Source organism: Urocampus carinirostris, chromosome 11 (assembly GCF_059441175.1).
Source record: "Urocampus carinirostris isolate Australia breed hairy pipefish chromosome 11, RoL_Ucar_1.0, whole genome shotgun sequence".
In the NCBI taxonomy this organism is placed as follows: Eukaryota; Metazoa; Chordata; class Actinopteri; order Syngnathiformes; family Syngnathidae; genus Urocampus; species Urocampus carinirostris.
The window spans coordinates 3975986-3997180 of NC_142359.1; the positions used below are offsets into that span (position 1 = coordinate 3975986).

Genomic DNA, 21195 nt, shown 5'->3' on the forward strand with positions numbered 1-21195 from the left:
CTAGAGGGAGCTCAACTTTTTTTTGCAAAGGCGCTTTTATGACATACTTGAGAGACAGCGTTACTTTAACTGGATTACTTTCAATGACTTTTGGATGACTCTAATACCAAATATGCTAATAAAAGACAAAAGAAACTAAATAGGAATAAAATGACTCCATTTTGTGCAGGCTTGGGGAGTAACGGAACACATGGAACGGCAAAAATGATGTTGCCGGAGATCAAAGAGATTAAAGCCAGGAGAGAAAGCTTACCACATGTTGTGAGTCATCATTTTATTCCTATTTAGTTTCTTTTGTCTTTTATTAGCATATTTGGTATTGGAGTAATCCAAAAGTCATTGAAAGTAATCACGTTAAAGTACTCCACCCAACCCTGGTGGCATTTTATGTTCGTTTTGCCGGAGATCAAAGCCAGGAGAGAAAGCTTACCACGTGTTGTGAGTCATCATTTTGTTCATATTTAGTTTATTTTGTCTTTTATTAGTTTATTTGGTATTGGAGTAATCCAAAAGTCATTGAAAGTAATCCAGTTAAAGTTACCCTACCCAACCCTGGTCGCATTTTATGTTCGTTTTACCGGAGATCAGAGAGATCAAAGCCAGGAGAGAAAGCTTACCACGTGTTGTGAGTCATCATTTTATTCCTATTTAGTTTCTTTTGTCTTTTATTAGCATATTTGGTATTGGAGTCATCCAAAAGTCATTGAAAGTAATCCAGTTAAAGTAACCCTACCCGACCCTGTTGAGAGAGGAGGTCGGGCAAGTTGGACAGCTCTGATTTGTATGATTGACAGTACCTTTGGGGTCCACAGTTGGCCTTTGAGTTTTACAGAAACGAGTTGAAGAGAAACACAAGCAATGAAAAACAGTTAAGACAAGTCAATTCATGTGTATTTGTGACGCCCTTCATCACAAAGAGTCTCAAAGGGCTGCACAGACCACAGATTATTGCAAACTACAGACTATTATGACACCATCCCCTGATCTAAAACCTACATGAGGGGAAGGAAAACCTCAAAAACCTCAGGATGAGTCAAGTCTAGACATGTTTATTTGTTTAGCTCTTAATCACAAGGAGTCTCAAAGGACTACACAGACCACAGATTATTGCAAACCACAGACTATTAGGACACCATCCCCTGATCTAAAACCTACATAAGGGTAAGGAAAAATTCAAAAACCTCAACATGAGGAAAATAAAGAAATAGAAAAGAGAGATGTGTATAGAGAGAAAAAGAGGAAGAGAATGAGGGAAAGAGACAGAAAGCGAGAGGACAACATTATCTTTTATATATATATATATATATATATATATATATATACTGTATATATTAGAGAGGGGCAGCACGGCGGCGCAGTGGTTAGCGCGTGTGCGGCCTTACTGTGCGGAGTTTGTATGTTCTCCCCGTGCTTGCGTGGGTTTCCTCCGGGCACTCCGGTTTCCTCCCACATTCCAAAGACATGCGTTTCAGGTGGATTGGCCGGTCCAAATTGTCCCTAGGTGTGACTGAGCGAGCGAGTTGTCTGTCCCCGTGTGCCCTGCGATTGGCTGGCAACCAGTTCAGGGTGTCCCTTGCCCACTGCTTGCTGGGATGTGCTCCAGCACCCCCGCGACCCTACAGAGGATAAGCGGTGCAGCTGATGAGATGAGATAATTAGAGAGAGAGAGAGTAAAAGAAAAAAAGATGGGAGTGAGGAAAATGAAGAAATAGAAAGAGAGATATCTGTATAGAGAGATAAAGAGGAAGAGAATGAGAGAAAGAGACATAAAGCGAGAGAACAAGATTATAATTTTATATGGAGAGAGAAAGAGATCAAGAGAGAGACAAAGAGAGAGAAAGAGAGAGAAAGAGAAAAAGAGAAAGACAGAGAGAAAGAGAAAGAAAGAGAATGTTTAAATCTAAGCTTAAAACTCACTTCTACTCCATAGCATATGAATGACCTACTCTTCTCGTCGACTGAAAAATAGTCTGTGTAATATAGTGTAATAATCTGTGAAGCCCTTTGAGACTCTTTGTGATTTAGGGCGTCACAAATAAAAATGACTTGACTTGAGAAAGAGGAAAAAGAGAAAAAAAGAGAGAGAAAAAGAGATAAAGAGAAAGAGATAGAAAGAGAGAGAGTAAAGGAGAGAGAGAGAGAGAAAATAAAGAAAAAAAGAGAGAGAGAGAAAATAAAGAAAAAAAGAGAGAGAGAGAAAATAAAGAAAAAGAGAGAGAAAGAGAAAAGAGAGAGCAAGAGCGAGTAAAAGAGAAAAAAAAAAAAAAAAAAATACGTCAAAAAGGACAAGACAAAAAAATGTTTTCTTACATCTTGGTTTGTGACATTCCTCTCGATTTTCATTCGCATCTGAAAAAAAAATCATCTACGTTCGTTCATTTCAGTTCAAACTTGTCCTACGCATGGAACTCGCAGAAACATTTGAAGTTTCTCTCCGTTTTATCGACAGCTTTGAGAACATTGAAAAACTTGGCATAGACCATTAGTGGCTTGGACAATCCTAGCCATGATTAATGACTCATCCAAACACTCCAAACCACCCAAAAATGACGGTCTGTTCCCAGAGTTTTCCATCACATAACACAAAATTAAACAGAAGAGTAAAAGCAACAATGATAAAAATAGTAATCGAGTAAAATTGAACTAAGACTTTAATGGTACGGTCTCCAAACAACAATTTGAAGCCCAGACAATATAATAAAGATTCTTTCTACACTCGGGACTTTGACCAAATATGGATGCAAGATGCAAATTTCACAAAAACAAATTAAGAAGTCATATTAATTGTTTTTTTCATATAAAAAAACATTATTTTAGAGAAGAATATCATAAAATAATGTTTTAATTGACAAACATTTGATTTCCCTGCGATTGGCTGGCAACCAGTTCAGGGTGTCCCCTGCCCATTGCCCGGAGATGGCTGGGATGGGCTCCAGCCCCCCCGCGACCCTAATGAGGATAAGCGGTACGGCTAATGAGATGAGATGAGATTTGATTTCCATGACCAATGTTCCCTCTAAGCTGCATGTGTGCGCAATTGTGCAATACTCAGAGCTTTTCCACGCACACAAAAATCTAGCCAGCTCACAAAAATCAGGGCTCGAAATTGCTCATTTAAAAGCAAATTAAGTCAAAATTACAGTGCATGAAGGTCAAAATACACGGGTTCCCCTGTTGTTGTGTTCTAAATGCGGTATTTGGAAGTCAAGGTCGAAGTAGAAAGAAGTTGAGTTTTTCGAGAACCGGCTTCTTCGGCTCAGCTCACTAAAAAGAACCGGCTCTTTCGGGTCCCAAACGGCTCTTTATGTTGTTTTTGCTTCGTTAATCCCGACACGACCAAATATTATGTAAAACTGTGCACAAAAACACTTAAAGGAAGGGGGGAATAGAACAAAAAAGAAAAAAAAAATACCAAAATGAAAAAGTAGTGAAAAGCTGAGAAAAAAAACAAAATGGAGAAAAAAGAAGGAAAAATTCAGAAAAGGCCAGAAAAAAAGAAAGAAACAAAGGAAAAAAGTAAATAGAAAACAAGAAGAAAAAGTAACAGCTAGGAAACTTTTCTATAGCGCTTTTCAAGTCAATGACTTCCCAAAGCGCTTTACAATGTGCTTCACATTTCCCAATAGCGGCCTTGCAGCCATGTAAGGCGCTAACCTGCTTATTGGGGGTATTAGGGGTTCAGTGTCTTACCCAAGGACACTTCAACATGTAACACGGACGAGCCGGGATTCGAACCGGGATCCCTTGATCCCAAGACGAGCGCTCTACCTCCTGAGCTACTGCCGCCCCTAAACACAATGAGATTTTTTTAAAGGAATTAAAAAAAAATAGAAAAAAAACAAAGAAAGTAGAAAAAGTTTGTGTTGCGTTGAAATAATTTCCAATGATACCAAGTCAATCTTATTGCCAACATTGTACTAAAAAATGTGATTTCAATACCTGTCCTTCTAACAATTGGGTAATCAACATCAATCCTTTTTGGGCCCATTTTTCCAATCCTACATCCGTAACCCCAGGTTTAAAATGTGTTTTTTTTGCTATTTTTGTAGCCCTATTCACAGACCTTGATATATTTAAAAAAAATTGTTTTGTTGACCATGTTTTAATAGCTCCCTTAATCCATTCATTCTGGAGTTTTAACTTCTTCCACAAAGATCATCATCGGCGCTGCCACGAGCGGCTGCCTTTTCCAGCAGCTGCCCTATTGTTTTATTGTCTGCTCCTATCTTCGGTGTTGTTTCTTCCCGTTTTGACAACTACACTATGGATTACTTCTATCCTATGGACATGGGTTTTAGCGCACAAAAATGCGTCTAATCAAGGAATCAACTCCTAGCCCTGCGTGATGAAGGGGCCTATCGTGGAAGAAGAGCCGGAGCTAGCGAAGCGGCTAGCGGCGTTATAAGTCTTCGGTACCATCCGTAATCATGGTAAATGCGAACTCACGAGCAAATAAGATCATCGAGTGCTGGTGGAAAACATCGAAGCGCACGGGGAGCGCAGTTGCTGTGTGTTGCGGAAACGTGGCTCACGTTTAGCATTCCGGACGCTAACGTGTAGCCACCCGGAGCTATCCAGCTTCAACGCCGCTAAACAGGGACGCAAAAGCCGTGGGGGATCGGAGAGGAGGCGGACTTGCTAACACGAGGTGGTGTATCCCTGGATTTCCATCTGCCGCAGGGATGTCGAACTTTTGGACTGGCGTGACGTCATCCACTCCGCTACAAGCACCCCTAGGGCATCATGTTCATCTGTTAATAAACAACGGGGTAGACTGCTGGAAGTGTGAATTTCCCTACGGGGATGAATAAAGTATCTATCTATTACTACTGATATGAATGTTAAGGATTCCACAGGCACATTTGGACCAGATCGCTGCTCCATGCCCAGCCGTATTGTATCTTTGTCTCAAGTAATCCACAGAATAAGAACATTCATTTGAGCTGCCCAATAGTAATATCCAATATTGGGTAGGTCCAGCCCCCCTTTTTCTTTGGAAGCTAAAATGATTTTGTATTTTACTCTAGGGCAGGGGTGTCAAACTCATTTGAACTCGGGGGCCACACGATAAAACAAACATTCTGTCGGGGGACGGACTAGTAGATTAAGGAGAAAGAAAAAGAGATAAAGAAATAAGAGAAAGAGGGAAGGGAAAAGGAGAGAGGGCGGGACAAAGAAAGAAAAAGAGAGAGAGGGAGAGAGCGTGAGAAACAAAAGATAAAAAGTTGTGAGAGGGGGAAAAGAAAGGGAGAGGAAGAAAGAAATCCAAAGAGAAATAGAAAGACAGGAAGAGAGAAAAGAGAAAAGAAAGCGCGAAGAGTAGGAAGAGAGAAAGAGACAAAGAGCAACAAAGAAAGAGAGAGAAAGAGAAAGAGAGAGAGAAAGAGAGAGAAAGAGAAAGAGAGAGAGAAAGAGAGAGAAAGAGAAAGAGAGAGAGAAAGAGAAAGAGAAAGAGAAAGAGAAAGAGAAAGAGAGAGAGAAAGAGAGAGAGAAAGAGCAAAAGAGAGAGAGAAAGAGAGAAAGAGAGAGAGAGAAAGAGAGAAAGAGAGAGAGCGAAAGAGAGAGAGAGAGAAAGAGAGAAAGAGAAAGAGAGAAAGAGAAGGAGGAGAAAGAGAAAGAGAGAAAGAGAGAGAGAAAGAGAAAGAGAGAGAGAGAGAGAGAGAAAAAGAGAGAGAAAGAGAAAAAGAGAGAGAAAGAGAGAGAAAGAGAGAGAAAGAGAAAGAAAGAGAGAGAGAGAGAGAAAGAGAGAGAAAGAGAGAGAAAGAGAGAAAGAGAGAGATACAAGTACAGTGTCTTTGTGAGAGGTACCTGTCTTTGGCAACATCAAGTGGACATATTTCAACCTGCAACTTGTCTTTCTCTTGCGCTTCTCTTGAGTGTTGTCTGGCGGGCCGGATTCAATCCCTTAGCGGGCCTGATCTGGCCTGCGAGCCGCCTCTTTGACGCCTGTGCTCTAGGGTTCTTATTTTGCCAAAGGGATTTTGATATCAATTGATTTAACACTTTAAATGTGGAAGAGACTGAAACAGAAATAATAGTCTTGGTAAAATGTTCATTCTAATTGTTTCTACCCTTTTTTTTTTAGAAAATCTAAAGAAAACCTGGTCTAACCATGAAACTCGGGAAAGTCTCCAGTTTGACAATTTTATTGAAAGAATAACACGTGACGATTTGGTCTAAAAAGCAAATATTGCAACCGGTTGGCATTTGTAGCCATCTTGCTTCATTCCTCCAGCTCGACAAGTTTCTTCAGCTCCGATTTCAAGTTCTCCTCGTCCTCCTCCTCGTCTTCCTCGTCTTCCTCCACCTGGATGCCGTCCATGGTCTCCTGAAGCTCTTCCTTGATGCGGTTGAGCTCCAGGAGCCCGTCCTGCAGGTCCTTGCAAACCTCTCGGATCTTGGCGGCGAACTCCGTCTTGGCGCCCTTGCGCAGCTCCATGGAGTCCTTGGCTAAGAAGAAGATGTCCAGCGCCAGGAAGAGTCCGGACATGACCCCCGTGGTGACGCTTACCACCTGAGCCGCTTTGGCGGCCCCGCCCGCCACGCTGAGGATCTGGACCGTGTTGATCAGGCTCTCGGTGTTAATGACCAGAGCTTTGCCGGCCCGGCCGCCTTCCTTCATCACGTGCTTGACGTTTTGGTTCAGGTGCTTCTGAGAGATGCTTTGGGCGTACTGCTCAAAGTTCCAATCCTCCAGAGTTTCCATTCCTTCCTGGCCAGGACCAAAGCAAAGCCTTATTGACCCAAACTGGAGCCGGACATTTTGAATCCAATGTTTCACGTGAAATGTAGAGAGACCCTGGTGCAGGTGTATGTTCTCCCCGTGCTTGCGTGGGTTTCCTCCGGGCACTCCGGTTTCCTCCCACATTCCAAAGACATGCATTTCAGGTGGATTGGCCGGTCCAAATTGTCCCTAGGTGTGAATGAGCGAGCGAGTTGTCTGTCCCTGTGTGCCCTGCGATTGGCTGGCAACCAGTTCAGGGTGTCCCCTGCCCACTGCCCGATGATTGCTGGGATGGGCTCCAGTACCCCCGCAACCCTACTGAGGATAAGCGGTGCAGCTAATGAGATGAGATGAGACATTTTTACTTGAAATTTAGACATTTTCAGTCGCGCACCATGTTGTTTAGAGGCTTTACGGTAGCAACCCTCAGAAAAGTCAGTGTGTGTTTGCGCGGCGCCTCGCAGAGGAGAGTTTCGCGTTTTAACCCAGCCAACGAAACACACCCACACGCTAAATGAACGAATCATGATGGCTCCTCGTGAGCAAACATCTCGTTCTTTCTAGCCAGTGTGCAAGAAAAAGACCGTGCTGTTGGTGCATGATGCCTCAAGAACAGTGTGCCTCACACATCAAGTGTTAAACATGATTACGAGACGAAACGTGAACATGAATTCAAGCATGAGTCTGACAAGGCGGAGACATGAAAACGCGCTGTGTCCAAGTACGGCAAACAAACACGGACCCCGAAAACCTTTGTCACTGCTACACACACCACCGCTGAAGCAAGGTATTACATTGCTCATTGCATCGCTCAGCACAGAAAACCATTTACTGATGGCGAATATATTAAAGAAGTGAGTGTGCGTTTCAAGTTTTGAAATTTTCTGCAATAATATATCATTGAATAGTATGGTAGCTGTCCATATCCCTTGTTTTTTGATTGTAGTTAATTGTTGATGAAGAACATGAACATGAATTCAAGGATGAGTCTAACAAGGCGAAGACATTAAAACGCGCTGTGTCCCGGTACAGCAAACAAACACAGACGCTGAAAACCTTTGTCACTGCGAAAAACACCACCACTGAAGCAAGTTATCACAATTCTCACTGCATACATAGCACAGAAAACCATATATATCTGCGGCCAAATCAGCTGTTATTTCTGTTGCACTTATTTTCAAGTAGCCTGCTGCCTTGCTGCTGTTTTTTTCAAGTTTCGATATTTTCTGCAATAAGATTTCATTGCTAAATGGTATGGTAGCTATCCATATCACTTGTTTTTAATTGTAGTTCATTGTTGATGAATAATGGTGCTCAACTCCACTCGCACCTGTCCCTCCACTCTCTCTATGAGCCCTTTCAGTCTGGTTTCCGCCCCCGCCACAGCACAGAGACTGCCCTAATCCGTATTGTAAATGATCTCCTCATAGCATCTGACTCCGGTTTAGTCTCCATCCTCATCCTCCTAGACTTGAGCGCCGCCTTCGACACAATCTCTCACCCTATCCTCCTCAATAGACTCTCCTCCATTGGGCTCACCCATACTCCCCTCAGTTGGTTCCATTCCTACCTCACTGGCCGCACTCAGTTTGTCCAGCTGAAATCCTTCACCTCAAAGCCCTCCCTAGTCACCACAGGTGTTCCCCAGGGATCTGTCTTAGGTCCTCTTCTCTTCATCGTCTACCTCTTGCCTCTTGGTCATATCCTCCGCAAATTTAATATCCACTTTCACTGCTTTGCTGATGACACCCAACTCTACCTCTCCTGCAAACCAAACTCCATACTCCCACCTCCCTCCCTCACCTCTTGCCTTTCCGAACTCAAAACATGGTTCACAACAAACTTTCTTAAATTAAATGCCAATAAAACAGAATTCCTCCTTCTTGGCACCAAATCCACTTTATCCAAAGTAAACAAATTCTCTCTCAACATCGACAGCTCCTTAGTGTCCCCCTCCCCCCAGGTCAAGAGTCTGGGTGTCATCCTGGATAGCATGCTTACCTTCCACTCACATATCAACACCATCACCCGCACTGCTTATTTCCACCTCCGCAATATTACCAGACTCCGCCCTTCCCTCACCCCCCGCACCACTGCTATTCTCGTCCACAGTCTTGTCACATCCCGCCTTGACTACTGCAATGCTCTCCTCTTCGGCCTTCCTCAAAAGTCCCTCCATAAAATTCAGCTGGTTCAAAACGCCTCTGCTCGCATCATCACAAAAACATCTTCCCAGCAGCACATCACCCCCGTTCTCCAACAGCTACACTGGCTTCCTATTCAGCATCGCATCAGCTACAAACTGATCCTATATACATATATGGCCATTCACAACCTGGCTCCTCCTTACCTGTCCGACCTTCTCCAGGTGCACGTCCCCACTCACTCCCTCAGATCCTCGTCCTCCCTCCGACTGTCAGTGCCCCCTGCCCATCTGAGCACCATGGGAGCCAGAGCCTTCAGTCGCGCTGCTCCCAAGCTTTGGAACAATCTACCTCCGGACCTCCAAAACTGCACACCTCTCTCCACTTTTAAGTCCCGTCTAAAAACACACCTGTTCAGGACTGCCTACAACGCATAGCTTCTCCATTTCCTATGTTTTTATGATTTTATGTCTTGTTTTTATTTATTATTTTGCTTACAACTTTTTAAATTGTATTTTTTCCATTGTCTGTACAGTGTCCTTGGGTGGCCTGAAAGGCGCTTTTAAATAAAATGCATTATTATTATTATTATTATTATAATGGTTTATTGAGGTTGTTTCAATGTGGCAAAAAGTTGAAGTCATGGATGTCTACAGGCCTTGCTTACATTCATTTTTAGTTTATTGATGAACAAGAGTAGTGGAAGATAAATTGGTTGTATGATTTTCAATGTATATCCATGTAGTATACTTGGACTGGTGAAAAATGACAAAGCCTTCAGATGAATGCCAGCTTCCTTTTATCATGAGGGAAGTAGAAATGCAATGGCAAGGCGAAGCCACCAGAGAGCAGTGTCGGCTTCATTTATAAGCTGACTGAAACATGGCAAAACTTTCAGGCATTTACAAGCACTTCCCTCCAAATTCAAGCCCATTTCGATCCTTAAAAACACAACATTAAAAGTCAAGCATTTTTAAGGATTTTAAGCACCTGAACAAACCCTGGAATGAGTTCATTTTATTGCTGTTTAAGCCTATGGCTTAAATCTGGTGCGGATTCTACCAAAACAAAATTGAATTTCTTCCTTAAATTTATGCATGCAACTTTTAATCTGTAGTCCAGAATTTACGGTCCTACGACGCAACAGAACTGTGTCTCACCTGTAAGAACTGCAGACAGTCCTTGATGTCGCTCATCTCCTCTTGGTAGTCCTGGATCATTTTTTCCACCTTCTTGCGGTCCGTCTTGGAATGCACGGTGTCTGTGATGTTTGCGGAGGCGGAGGTGACGCCCCCCGCGGTAGCCACGCCGATGCCGACGGCCGTCACGATGAGCGAGGTCCCGGCCGTGAACGGGGCCAAGATGAGGCCGGTGATGGTGGTGACCGAGCCGGCCACGCCGGCCACGCCGCCGCCTATGCTGGCCGAAACGGTCTTCTTGTGGAAATTGTCGGCGGCGTCGGCGAGCGCTAGCAAGGCCAGGATGCGCTGCTGGAGCGAGGCGCCGTGCCGGTTGAAGAGCCGCACGAACAGACGCGCCGCCATGAATACGCGGTCCGCCGCTTCTTCCACCACCCTGAGATCCAAACGGCCGCCATTAATGTTGATCCCAACCACACGAGCGACAACTTATTGTATTCTATTTATGGCCCTAGTTCTAAGTCACAGGTGTCAAAGAGGCGGCCCGCGGGCCAGATCAGGCCCGCTAAGGGATTGAATCCGGCCCGCCAGACAACACTCAGAGAAGCGCAAGAGAAAGACAAGTTGCAGGTTGAAATATGTCCACTTGATGTTGCCAAAGCCAGGTGCCTCTCACAAAGACACTGTACTTGTATATCTCTTTCTCTCTTTCTTTTTCTCTCTCTTTCTCTTTCTCCCTCTTTCTCTCTTTCTCTTTCTCCCTCTTTCTCTCTCTCTCTCTCTCTCTCTCTCTCTTTCTCTCTCTTTCTCTCTTTCTTTCTCTCTCTCTCTCTTTCTTTCTTTCTCTCTTTCTTTCTCTCTTTCTTTCTCTCTTTCTTTGTTGCTCTTTGTCTCTTTCTTTGTTGCTCTTTGTCTCTTTCTTTGTTGCTCTTTGTCTCTTTCTTTGTTGCTCTTTGTCTCTTTCTTTGTTGCTCTTTGTCTCTTTCTCTCTTCCTACTCTTCGCGCTTTCTTTTCTCTTTTCTCTCTTTCTGTCTTTCTATTTCTCTTTGGATGTCTTCCTTCCTCTCCCTTTCTTTTCCCCCTCTCACAACTTTTTATCTTTTGTTTCTCACGCTCTCTCCCTCTCTCTCTTTTTCTTTCTTTGTCCCGCCATCTCTCCTTTTCCCTTCCCTCTTTCTCTTATTTCTTTATCTCTTTTTCTTTCTCCTTAATCTACTAGTCCGGCCCCCGACAGAATGTTTGTTCTATCGTGTGGCCCCCGAGTTAAAATGAGTTTGACACCCCTGTTCTAAGTGATGGCTTTTTAGCATTGAGTTGGTTGACTAAGATAATGGCGCAGTGTATGTATGCATGCCAACCACCATTTTATATCATCATTAAAAGTGCTGTGATTTGAGTGTTATTCTTATGTTATGCAATTTTTGCCCAGTGGCGAGGGCCCTCTCCTTGTGAGAGGTAAGAGAATTCTCCCATGTGGTCCGCTGCGTGTCGTAAGAGACGACTCAAGTGGAGGGAGCGAGGGGACTGGGGATCCTCTCCTCTCTATCTCTACTCCCTAAGAGACAGCAAGACAAAGAAAGACGGGCGGGAGACCGAAAGGTCCTGCAAACCCTAGTTATAGGGTCACTAAATGTGAGAGGATGTGGAAGTAAAGCGACTGAGTGGACGAAAGAGGAGATCGGAAGGATGGTGACTAGAAAGAAGGTTGATGTGTTAGCCTTGAGTGAAACAAAGATAGAAAAAGTGCTGTTTGCTATCATTTCAGTGTTACTGGTTTTGCTTGATTACAAAGTAAATGCTGTCAAATCAGCCTATGGAAGGACGTTTCGACACAAATATACGGTACATTTAAAAATTAAACTCCTCCTTTGCTCCTCAGCTATGGGCTGAAATAACGTCTGCCCGGACACCCGGGGCGTCCATCTTTTACGGCGGGCGTACGACTTACAAAACGTCTCCGCCCGGTTGGCCGACAACTTTTTCAAGAAAGAAAAATAATAATAATAATAATAAAACCGAAAGATTTTTTTTCAAATCAAACGTTTGCTTTATTTAGATTTCGAAATCTTCGTTCGGTTAGGAAATCTCTGTTTGGCAATTTGCATACCCGGCAGCCAATCGGAAGCCTGCATCGAATAACTTCGTGCTTCCAGACTTTCCGAACGTTATAAGGTTGTGCATTTGCAAATAATTTTGCAAAGTAGACTCACAGAGAACAAAAAAAATGGAGAAGTGGTTAGGAATCAAGCCAAAACCTCAGCCCCATAAAAAAGATTCAAAAGAAGCTGACGAAATTTATGACGCTACAAAACGTAAAGCATCGTGGAAAGAGGAGTTCACGTGGCTCGTAGCAGATAACGCAACCCAAACATTGCATGAATGAAGATGAGTCAATACAGGTACATACTGATGGCAGATGGAAAACAGCCATGTCATATACAGTGGAACCTCTGTTTTCGAACGCCCCTCAGTTCGGACAAATCGGTGTTCGACCAAAAATTTCGAGAAATTCTTGCTTCGCTGTTCGGTCAAAAAAATCGGAGTTCGAGCGCCGGTACGCTAGGGTGCGATGCTGAGCGGCGTACGGGTGTTTTAGCCCCTAATTATGCCTCCGAAGAAGGTCGGTGCAAGCGGGACAGGTGAAAAAAGACAAGTTGTTCGTACAACTATTGCCTTTAAGAAATACATAATTGCTAAATATGAAAGAGGTGTACGAATTTCCGATCTTGCTAGCGAATACAGCACGGCTAAATCTACGATCAGTACGATAGTAAAGAATAAGGAGGCTGTGAAATCGAGTGATGCGGCTAAGGAAGTTAGCGCTATAAGCAAGCAACTGCCGCAAGTTTTGGAAGAGGTTGAAAAACCTTTGAGGATTTTTCTCTCCCCACCGTCCACCACAAAGGTAAGAAATCCTATTCATAATCCTTTTTTTATTTTTACACGTTCACGTTAGCGTAATCTTTTGTACGGAAAATTACGCTAACGCGAACGTACGATTAGCCTGGGTTAGCTTCATGTTTACGTTCATGGTAAACATCCAGGGTGGTGGAACGGATGAAAACGATTTTACATTACTTTTAATGGGAAAAACGATTTTTGGTGATCGACCAAATCGATTTTCGAACAGGGTTCTGGAACGGATTATGGTTCGAGAACCGAGGTTCCACTGTAATAAACCCGAAATATTTTTTTTTCAAATCAAACGTTTACTTTATTCCGATTTCGAAATCTTCGTTCGGTTTGGAAATTTCGGTTCGTTTGGCAATTTGCATACTCGGCAGCCAATCGGAAGCCTGCATCGAATAACTTGCTTCCAGACTTTCCGAGTGTTATAAGGTCGTGCATTTGCAAATGATTTTGCAAAGTAAACTCACAGAGAACACAAGAAAAATTGATACGTGGTTAGGAATCAAGCTAAAACCTCAGCCCCAGTAGAAAGATTCAAAAGAAGCTAACAAAATTGATGACGCTCCAAAACGTAAACGTACATTAAAAGCATTGTGGAAAGAGGAGTTCACGTGGCTTGGAGCAGACGACGCAACGCAAACATTGCATTGTTGAAGATGAGTAAATACATGGCAGATGGAAAACAATGATGTCATATACATGCAATGAATGTTAAGTCTATAATGAACTTAAAGTATTGTTCTGTTATATATTCTGATGATCAATCCTTAATACTTTGCTACAATGTTTTTTTTTGCGACGAGTCGTCTTATTGCGTTTCATGTTGTGAAAAATGGGGCAGGCCACTTTATGGCTGGGCAGGCATTTTTCAGAGTTGTCTGCCCTGGTGTCCGCTAACTTATTCTCATGAGTTTCAGACACTGCATATACATTTTATATGCATAGGTGAAGAAGTTGGGGGACAGTCTAACCCAGGGGTCAGGAACCTTTTTGACCAAAAGAGCCATGAAAGCTAAATATTTTGATTTTTTTTTCAAGCCGCACGATTTATTTTATATGTACTTATGCCAAAATGTTGCAAAACGATAATTCAACTTACTCTTCTGTCTGAAGTTTGTGGGTGTTCTCGTTCCACTCGGTCCAACCTGAACCAAGTGCACACGTTGACAATGAGCACGCTGGTTGGCCTTCAACCCAACGTGCCTACGTACCATCAACTGTTCGCCACCACGCCAGAAGTCCACCTTCATCCTGGGGAAGAGTTTTGTTTTATCTCTTGACGTCCCGCTCGTGAGAACAATCCGAGAAAACATGGCTCACCTCTAAAGGGTCCAAAGAGCTGGCATCATCCAGCACGGGCATGTCCACCATCTCCAGCGTTTGAACCTCCACCTCCTCCCCATGCAGGACAATATTATAAGTGATGACATCAGAAGCATTGCCTCACTTAATTCATTCAGTGCCATAAAGTACAAATATATTTTCAGAAGTCAAGGTGTGAATGAGCGAATGAGTTGTCTGTCCCTGTGTGCCCTGTGATTGGCTGGCAACCAGTTCAGGGTGTCCCCTGCCCACTGCCCGGAGATGGCTGGGATGGGCTCCAGCCCCCCCGCGACCCTAATGAGGATAAGCGGTACGGCTGATGAGATGAGATGAGAAGTCATGTTTATTTGTGACGCCCTTAATCACAAAGAGTCTCAAAGGGCTGCACAGATCAAAGACTATTGCATACTACAGACTATTAAGACACCATCCCCTGATCTAAAACCTACATGAGGGAAAATAATACACAGATATTGTCAACGTACGACAGATCGGGGTCAAATATGACATCTAAATTTTTGACAGAGTCACTCTGGGTGATATGACATTTGTCAACGTTCAGAGGCGTTTTTGAGAACAAGTCAAGGCATTTAGATGGACCAATAACTAGCATTTTCAGAGTTAAAGCGCAAGAAGTTGAGTGACATCCACTCTTTCATCTCAGTGAGGCAGGCCTCCAGATTTCCAGTTTAGTGTGGAAAATTCCTCCATCGGAAGATATAGTTGAGTGTCATCTGCGTAGCAATGGAAACTGATATTATACTTGCGAATAATATCACCTAATGGAAGCATGTAAACGCTGAAAAGAAGGGACCGAGTACGGAACCCTGCGGAACACCACAGAAGCATTGTGCCTGATCGCCACATCGTAAAAATGCTTTTTTTCCTGTTCCATTTAAAAAGCTATTCTATGTATTAAGTATAAAGCCTCTGGGAATGATTTCAGTATGATAAATCACTATTAGATGGCAGGAGTGGCTTTGATCAGCTCTTTGTCCACACACCGAGTAAGCCCCTACTTTTTAGTGTTGCTTCCTGTACCCAGTAATTAAGTGTATAGGGTGCCACAAAAGGAGAGTACGCGTAAGCCAATGGATGGAATGGCCTAGGGTCAACTGATCGTTTTGAAATCACACCCACGATTCCTACACCTACAAAACCAAGGCAAAGGGTCCAGACTCTCTGGTTTCCGGCACACACTACCGCTCAACACAAGCTTATTGTTGATGCTTCACAAGAAATGACAGTTTTATATCTTGATGTATGAAGTCTGAAATGTGGCAAAAGGTCACAAAGTTTAAGGGGGCCAAATGGTTTCACAAGCCAATGTATATCGTATGCATATAAAGCTACAGAACTACACTTTCTGTAGGCTTTCAAAAATTGTCTGACACTAATTCCATTTGAAACATTAGCATTGACTGAGTTCATGTGCGCGTCACCGTGTGGCACATCATTACCTGGGTGTGGGTTTTCGAGTCCTGACAAAACAAAACAAATCAGAAACTGCACATGGGATTAAGTCAGTGTAGACCAGGGGTCGGCAACCTATGACACGCGTGCCAGCAGTGGCACGCGAGGGGGTAGCCAGTGGCACGCGAGCGCACGGCAAATTAATACAAATAATGATAATTTTAAAAAAGGGCATTTTAACCTGAAATTTAGACATTTTCAGTTGCGCACTGTGTTGTTTAGGGGCTTTACAGTAGCGCCCCTCCTCCTCTGCTTCTTGTGTGTTTGCGCCGTGTTTTATCCCAGCCATAGAAACACCGGCGCGAGATAAATGAATCATGGCGGTTCCTCCGTCGGAAAAATCTCCTTCTTTTCAGCCAGCGTGGACAAATGACTTTGTGCAAAAAAATCACCGTGCTGTTTGTGCATTATGCCTAGTGTGTTGTGCCTCGCTCATCAAGTGTTAAACGTCGTTACGAGACGAAACATGAACATGAATTCAAGGATGAGTCTGAAGACATTAAAACGCGCAGTGTCCAGGTACGGCAAACAAACCTTTGTCATTGCTAACAACACCACCATTGAAGCAAGTTATCACATTGCTCACTGCAAAGCACAGAAAACCATTTATATCTGCGGCCAAATCAGCTGTTATTTCTGTTGCGCTTATTTTCAAGTAGCCTTCTGCCTTGCTGCTGTTCTTTCAAGTTTTGATATTTTCTGCAATAAGATTTCATTGATAAACGGTATGGTAGCTATCCATATCACTTGTTTTTGATTGTAGTTTCATTGTTGATGAATAATGGTTGATTCAGGTTGATTTTTGTGGTTGGGGGGGTTGTTTTGTTGTTCATCTTAGAAATTCTCCATTTCACTTAACTGACTTCAGCACATATTTAAGCAACAAACAAACTAAATTTTTATACGCTGAAAAGCAGTTTCGTTCTCCCACAAGCATATTTTTTAGCGATCTTAGATTGTCCTGAATAGCGGTCCCATGTGGTCGGCCATAGCGATTGGAACACCATGTTCAATGATCGCTTCAGTAAATAACACTTCAGCATTTATGACGTCCAAAGAATCGGTTGGGGTGACAAAAAAAGTGGAGATTTTGCCGCTGGACTTACTGTCATTTGCATTGGATTTGTGTTTTTTCGTTTCCACGTGGTCTTCAACGTCGCTAATTCCTCCATGACCCACAGAAAAGTCTCGTCTACACAGTGTGCAGTTGGCGTCATTTTCACCTTTTCTCGATCTGATAATGACTCCAGGGAAAGCTTTGGAATATTCTTCACGAAAGCACCGTCATTTTCGTTTCGGTTTCACAATTTTCTGCACTTCTCCGGTAGACTCCATGACCTCTATTCCCGCTGCCAATTACGGTGCTCCAATTGAGCTCAAAATAAAGCTCGCGCAGTGATATATCAGCACCGCCAGACGACTGATATAGCCGTTGTTTGAAATGGGACCTTGTCTCCATCTTGCGGTGGAATGTTTTTACGATTTTATTTTTTTTAACAGGGATGTGATTGAGGTGAGGAGAAAAAGTCTGAAACCTAGCCGGGGGTTTGGGGGCCCAGGGCAGAGCCCAGTGAGGGGGGGCGATGCCCCCCCAAAGCTCCTGGGTTTTAAGCAATTTACTTGTCCAAAACCATGCTTAAATTAATAATTTAACATCTTTAGAAGATTTAAATAACAAAATAATTTGCCCACATACCTGATTTTTTTTGTAAATACTGCAAGGTCAGTTCAAATGCAGTTCGGACCCTGCAGCTTGTGCAACGATGTGGCCAATTTATGCAATTTTTCTAACGGCCACCGGGGTGCGCCAGAGCAATAAAGGAAAGAGTGAGACAGTCGGATTTGTTTGCTACGCAAGTGAAAAAGTCGGAATTCCGACTATAGTCGGAAAAATCACATCCCTGTTTTTAAGGGAAAACCGTAGTTTATGTGACCCAACCGTAACACCGTAGTGGGTTAAAGAAAACCGTGCTCGTTACGGCAAAATCGGAGTACTTGGCAGGTATGCATGGACATCTGCAGGCCTTTCCGCATGTTGCTCACATTATTTTTTTTAGTTTATCGATGAACAAGAATAGTGGACGATAAATTGGTCAGTTATACGATTAAAATGTTTATCCATGTTGTACATTCGGACTGGTGTAAAATGCAGGGATCAGAATGGAGATTTTCATTTTCAGCTGAAATAGCCAGGGTCCAGGGGCCGCAGGCCCCGGCCAGGTCCAGGGCGGAGCCCGGTGGGGGGCTCAGGGGGGTGAAGCCCCCCCGAAGCCAACTGCATTTATCTTGTTTGCTATGTGAAAATTGCACTAGAATGAATCAAATCCAACAAAACAGAAACCATGTATTTTTTTCAGTTTAAAGATGTTTAAAACAATTGGGGGATTACAATGTTACAACCATCACCATTGTTGTTGTGTTTTGATGATGAAGATGGACCTTGTTTTTAGCTACTAATCAACAATATATATGAAAATATATACATTAATAACCATTCATCATTAATTTGAAAATAGTTTGAAAAGACCGGAAGGAGCGCCATGTTTGAGAAAGCCAATGCTCTGAACAAAAGCTCCGCTGATTGGTTATCAGCGAACCTATCGACCAATGGTAGGAGTCGATCTATTTGTTAGCTAAACCGCGTTGTGTGTTATAGATCTAATGCGCTGCGCTTCTTTTTGCCGATTTTTCTCGCGATCTCTAACTGCTAACTTGGGGTGATGAAACAGTCACGTATCATACCTCACCCCCCCAAAATATTTTCTCATCGAATTTAGACGATTTACGGGAATGACCTTTGGGGCTCAAAAACAGCGGAAATCCGCGGATCCGTGGAAAATTCTGATCCCTGAAAATGACAGCTGTCGGATATAAAAAAAAAATGTTGTGCGAGTCATTGATCTTGGTGTGGCACAGTGATTTACAAGGAAATTTGAAAGGTTGCTGACCCCTGGTGTAGACAATGCGGTGGAGTCCTACCTTGCTTCCGGAGCTAAAAAGCGAAGTGGGAAGAATTCTTTTGATTCTGAATGTCTGAAACAAAGACACAGGCTGATCGTTTGGAAGTGGAACCAAAATGTGATATTTGACCCGATTCCAAACAAACCTTCTTTCTTTTCTTTGGCTGCTCACAGGCTGGGCTATTCAATTTGAGGCTGTTGGGATCTTCAGCGTACCAAACAGACTAAGGCAAAATCGGGAGCTGAAAGAAATGTTCGTCCGTCGGAGACGCAAAGTACAGGAACAGCTTACCAATCGCTCCACGGCAGCGGTGTCGTTATCGTCTACGCTCTCAGAATCAGGATGTGAAACTCCATCCTGAGGGAACAGAATATTAAGGATACATCTTTTGGTGTATTGTGAGGTTTTCTATTATATAGAGCAGGGGTGTCCAACAGGCGGCCCGTGGGCCAGATCAGGCCCGCTAAGGGATTGAAATCCGGCCCGCAAGAGAAAAACGAGCTGCAGGTTGAAATTGATCATTGATGTTGCCAAAGCCAGGTGCCTCTCACCAACGTTGTACTGTATTTGTATTTCTCTCTTTCTCTCTCTCTCTCTTGATTTTCTCTCTCTCTTTCTCTATCTTGATTTTCGCTTTCTCTTTCTCTCTCTTGCTTGCTGATCGCTTTCTCTCTCGCTCTCACTTTTCTTTCTCTCTCTCTCTTTTGCCTGCTTTTCGCTTTCTCTTTCTCTCTCTCGCTTGCTGATCGCTTTCTCTCTCGCTCTCACTTTTCTTTCTCTCTCTCTCTTTTGCCTGCTTTTCGCTTTCTCTCTCTCTCTCTCTCTCTCCCTCTCTCTCTCTTGCTTTCTCTCTCGCCATCGCTTTTCGCTCACTCTCTTTTGCTCTCGCTCTTTGCTTTCTCTCTCTCTCTCTCTCTCTCTCTCTCGCTTTTCTTTCTCTTTCTCGATCTTGAGTTTTGCTTTCTTTCTCGCTCTTTGCTTTCTCTCTCTCTCTCTCTCTTGCTTTTCTTTCTCTTTCTCGATCTTGAGTTTTGCTTTCTTTCTCTCTCTCTCTCTCTCTCTCGCTTGCTTTTTGCTTTCTTTCTCTCTCTCTCTCTCTCTCTCGCTTGCTTTTTGCTTTCTCTCTCTCTCTCTCCCTCACTTTTCTCTCTCTCTCTCTCTCTCACTCTCTTTCTCTCTCTCTCTCGCTTTCTCTCTATATCTTTCGCCTGCTTTTGGCTTTCTCTCTCTCTCTTGCTTTCTCTCTCAACATAGCTTTTCCCTCTCTCTCTCTCTCTCTTGCTTGCTTTTCACTTTCTCTCTCTCTCTTTTGCTCTCGCTCTTTATTCTCTCTTTCTCTCTCTCTCTCTCTCACTTTTCACTTTCTCTCTCTCTCTCTCTTGCTTTCTCTCTCGACATAGCTTTTCCCTCTCTCACTCATTATTTTCTCTCGCTCTCTCTCTTTTGCTCTCGCTTTTCTCTCTCGCTCGCTTTTTGCTCTCTCTCGCTTTTCCCTCCTCTCTTTTTCTCTCATCTATTAGTCCGGCCCCCGAGTAAATGTTTGTTCTACCGCGTGGCCCCCGAATTAAAACGAGTTTGACACCCCTGATATAGAGCATTAAGTAATGCTAAAAAACACTGAATGAACAATCAATTCAAACCATTCTCATTTTATGATATAAAAAACGCCTTGAAAGCAGACATCTACAACAAGTTCCAGGTCCTCAACGTCAAAACAGTGTCAGGGCCAGAACGGAAACAGGACCCAATTGCCTTACGTTTCTCACAAGTTTTATTAAAGGAAAGAGGAAGGGCTGCGCCCACGGTCCGGTGTTCGCTAGGCGCTGGAAACAAGTCGCTCTTGTACTCGGATTGTGATCCGAAAACGGAAGTGGATCTTCTGTAGCGAGGACAGAAAAACAGGTGGATAGTCGGGACAGGAGAGCAAAAACGTGGTCGGGTTCGGAAACGGGTCGTAAGCCGGGACGGGAGAGCAGACGTGATCAGGATCAAAGCGGGTCGAAGCCGGGGACAGACGGGAGCAAAAAACGGGACAGGTGGGAGTAAGGGTCAAAAAAAGGCTTGCCTAGTGTTCACTGAGGTTTTCAGACGGACTGACAACCGGGGATTTACAGGACTGAGTTCAAATAGTGAGAAATAATACTTTTCTGTTATTTTTCCTCATATAAACTAAGACAAAATTGGGACATGATCCAGAATGAGAGGAAGATAGCCAAAGGTTAGGAGGGAGTTACTTAAAAATAAATGTATTGCATCCATCCCTCCATCCATTATCTGCACCGCTTATCCTCAGTAGGGTCACGGGAGTGCTGGAGTCCATCCCAGCTATCGTCAGGCAGTGGGCAGGGGACACCCTAAACTGGTTGCCAGCCAGTAACACAGAGACAGACAACTCACTCGCTCATTCACACCTAGGGACAATTTGGACCAGCAAATTAACCTAACATGCATGTTTTTAGAATGAAGGCGGAAACCGGAGTGCCCGGAGGAAACCCACGCAAGCACGGGGAGAACATGCAA

General features: G+C 43.5%; 1 protein-coding gene across 1 annotated transcript in view; it reads right to left on the reverse strand.

The window, feature by feature from the left end:
• Nucleotides 1-6130: 6130 nt before the first annotated feature.
• Nucleotides 6131-21195, reverse strand: part of LOC148356225 (uncharacterized) — a 28500-nt gene continuing 13435 nt past the window's right edge. The window contains exons 11-19 of the mRNA XM_088348182.1: nt 18967-19032; nt 18821-18898; nt 18694-18747; nt 15702-15722; nt 14239-14313; nt 14130-14169; nt 14018-14063; nt 10029-10443; nt 6131-6712 (exon numbers count right to left, since the gene is read on the reverse strand). Coding sequence (XP_088204308.1) covers nt 6224-6712; nt 10029-10443; nt 14018-14063; nt 14130-14169; nt 14239-14313; nt 15702-15722; nt 18694-18747; nt 18821-18898; nt 18967-19032 — 1284 coding nt within the window. The 3' untranslated portion in view covers nt 6131-6223. The remainder of the gene's footprint in view (nt 6713-10028; nt 10444-14017; nt 14064-14129; nt 14170-14238; nt 14314-15701; nt 15723-18693; nt 18748-18820; nt 18899-18966; nt 19033-21195) is intronic.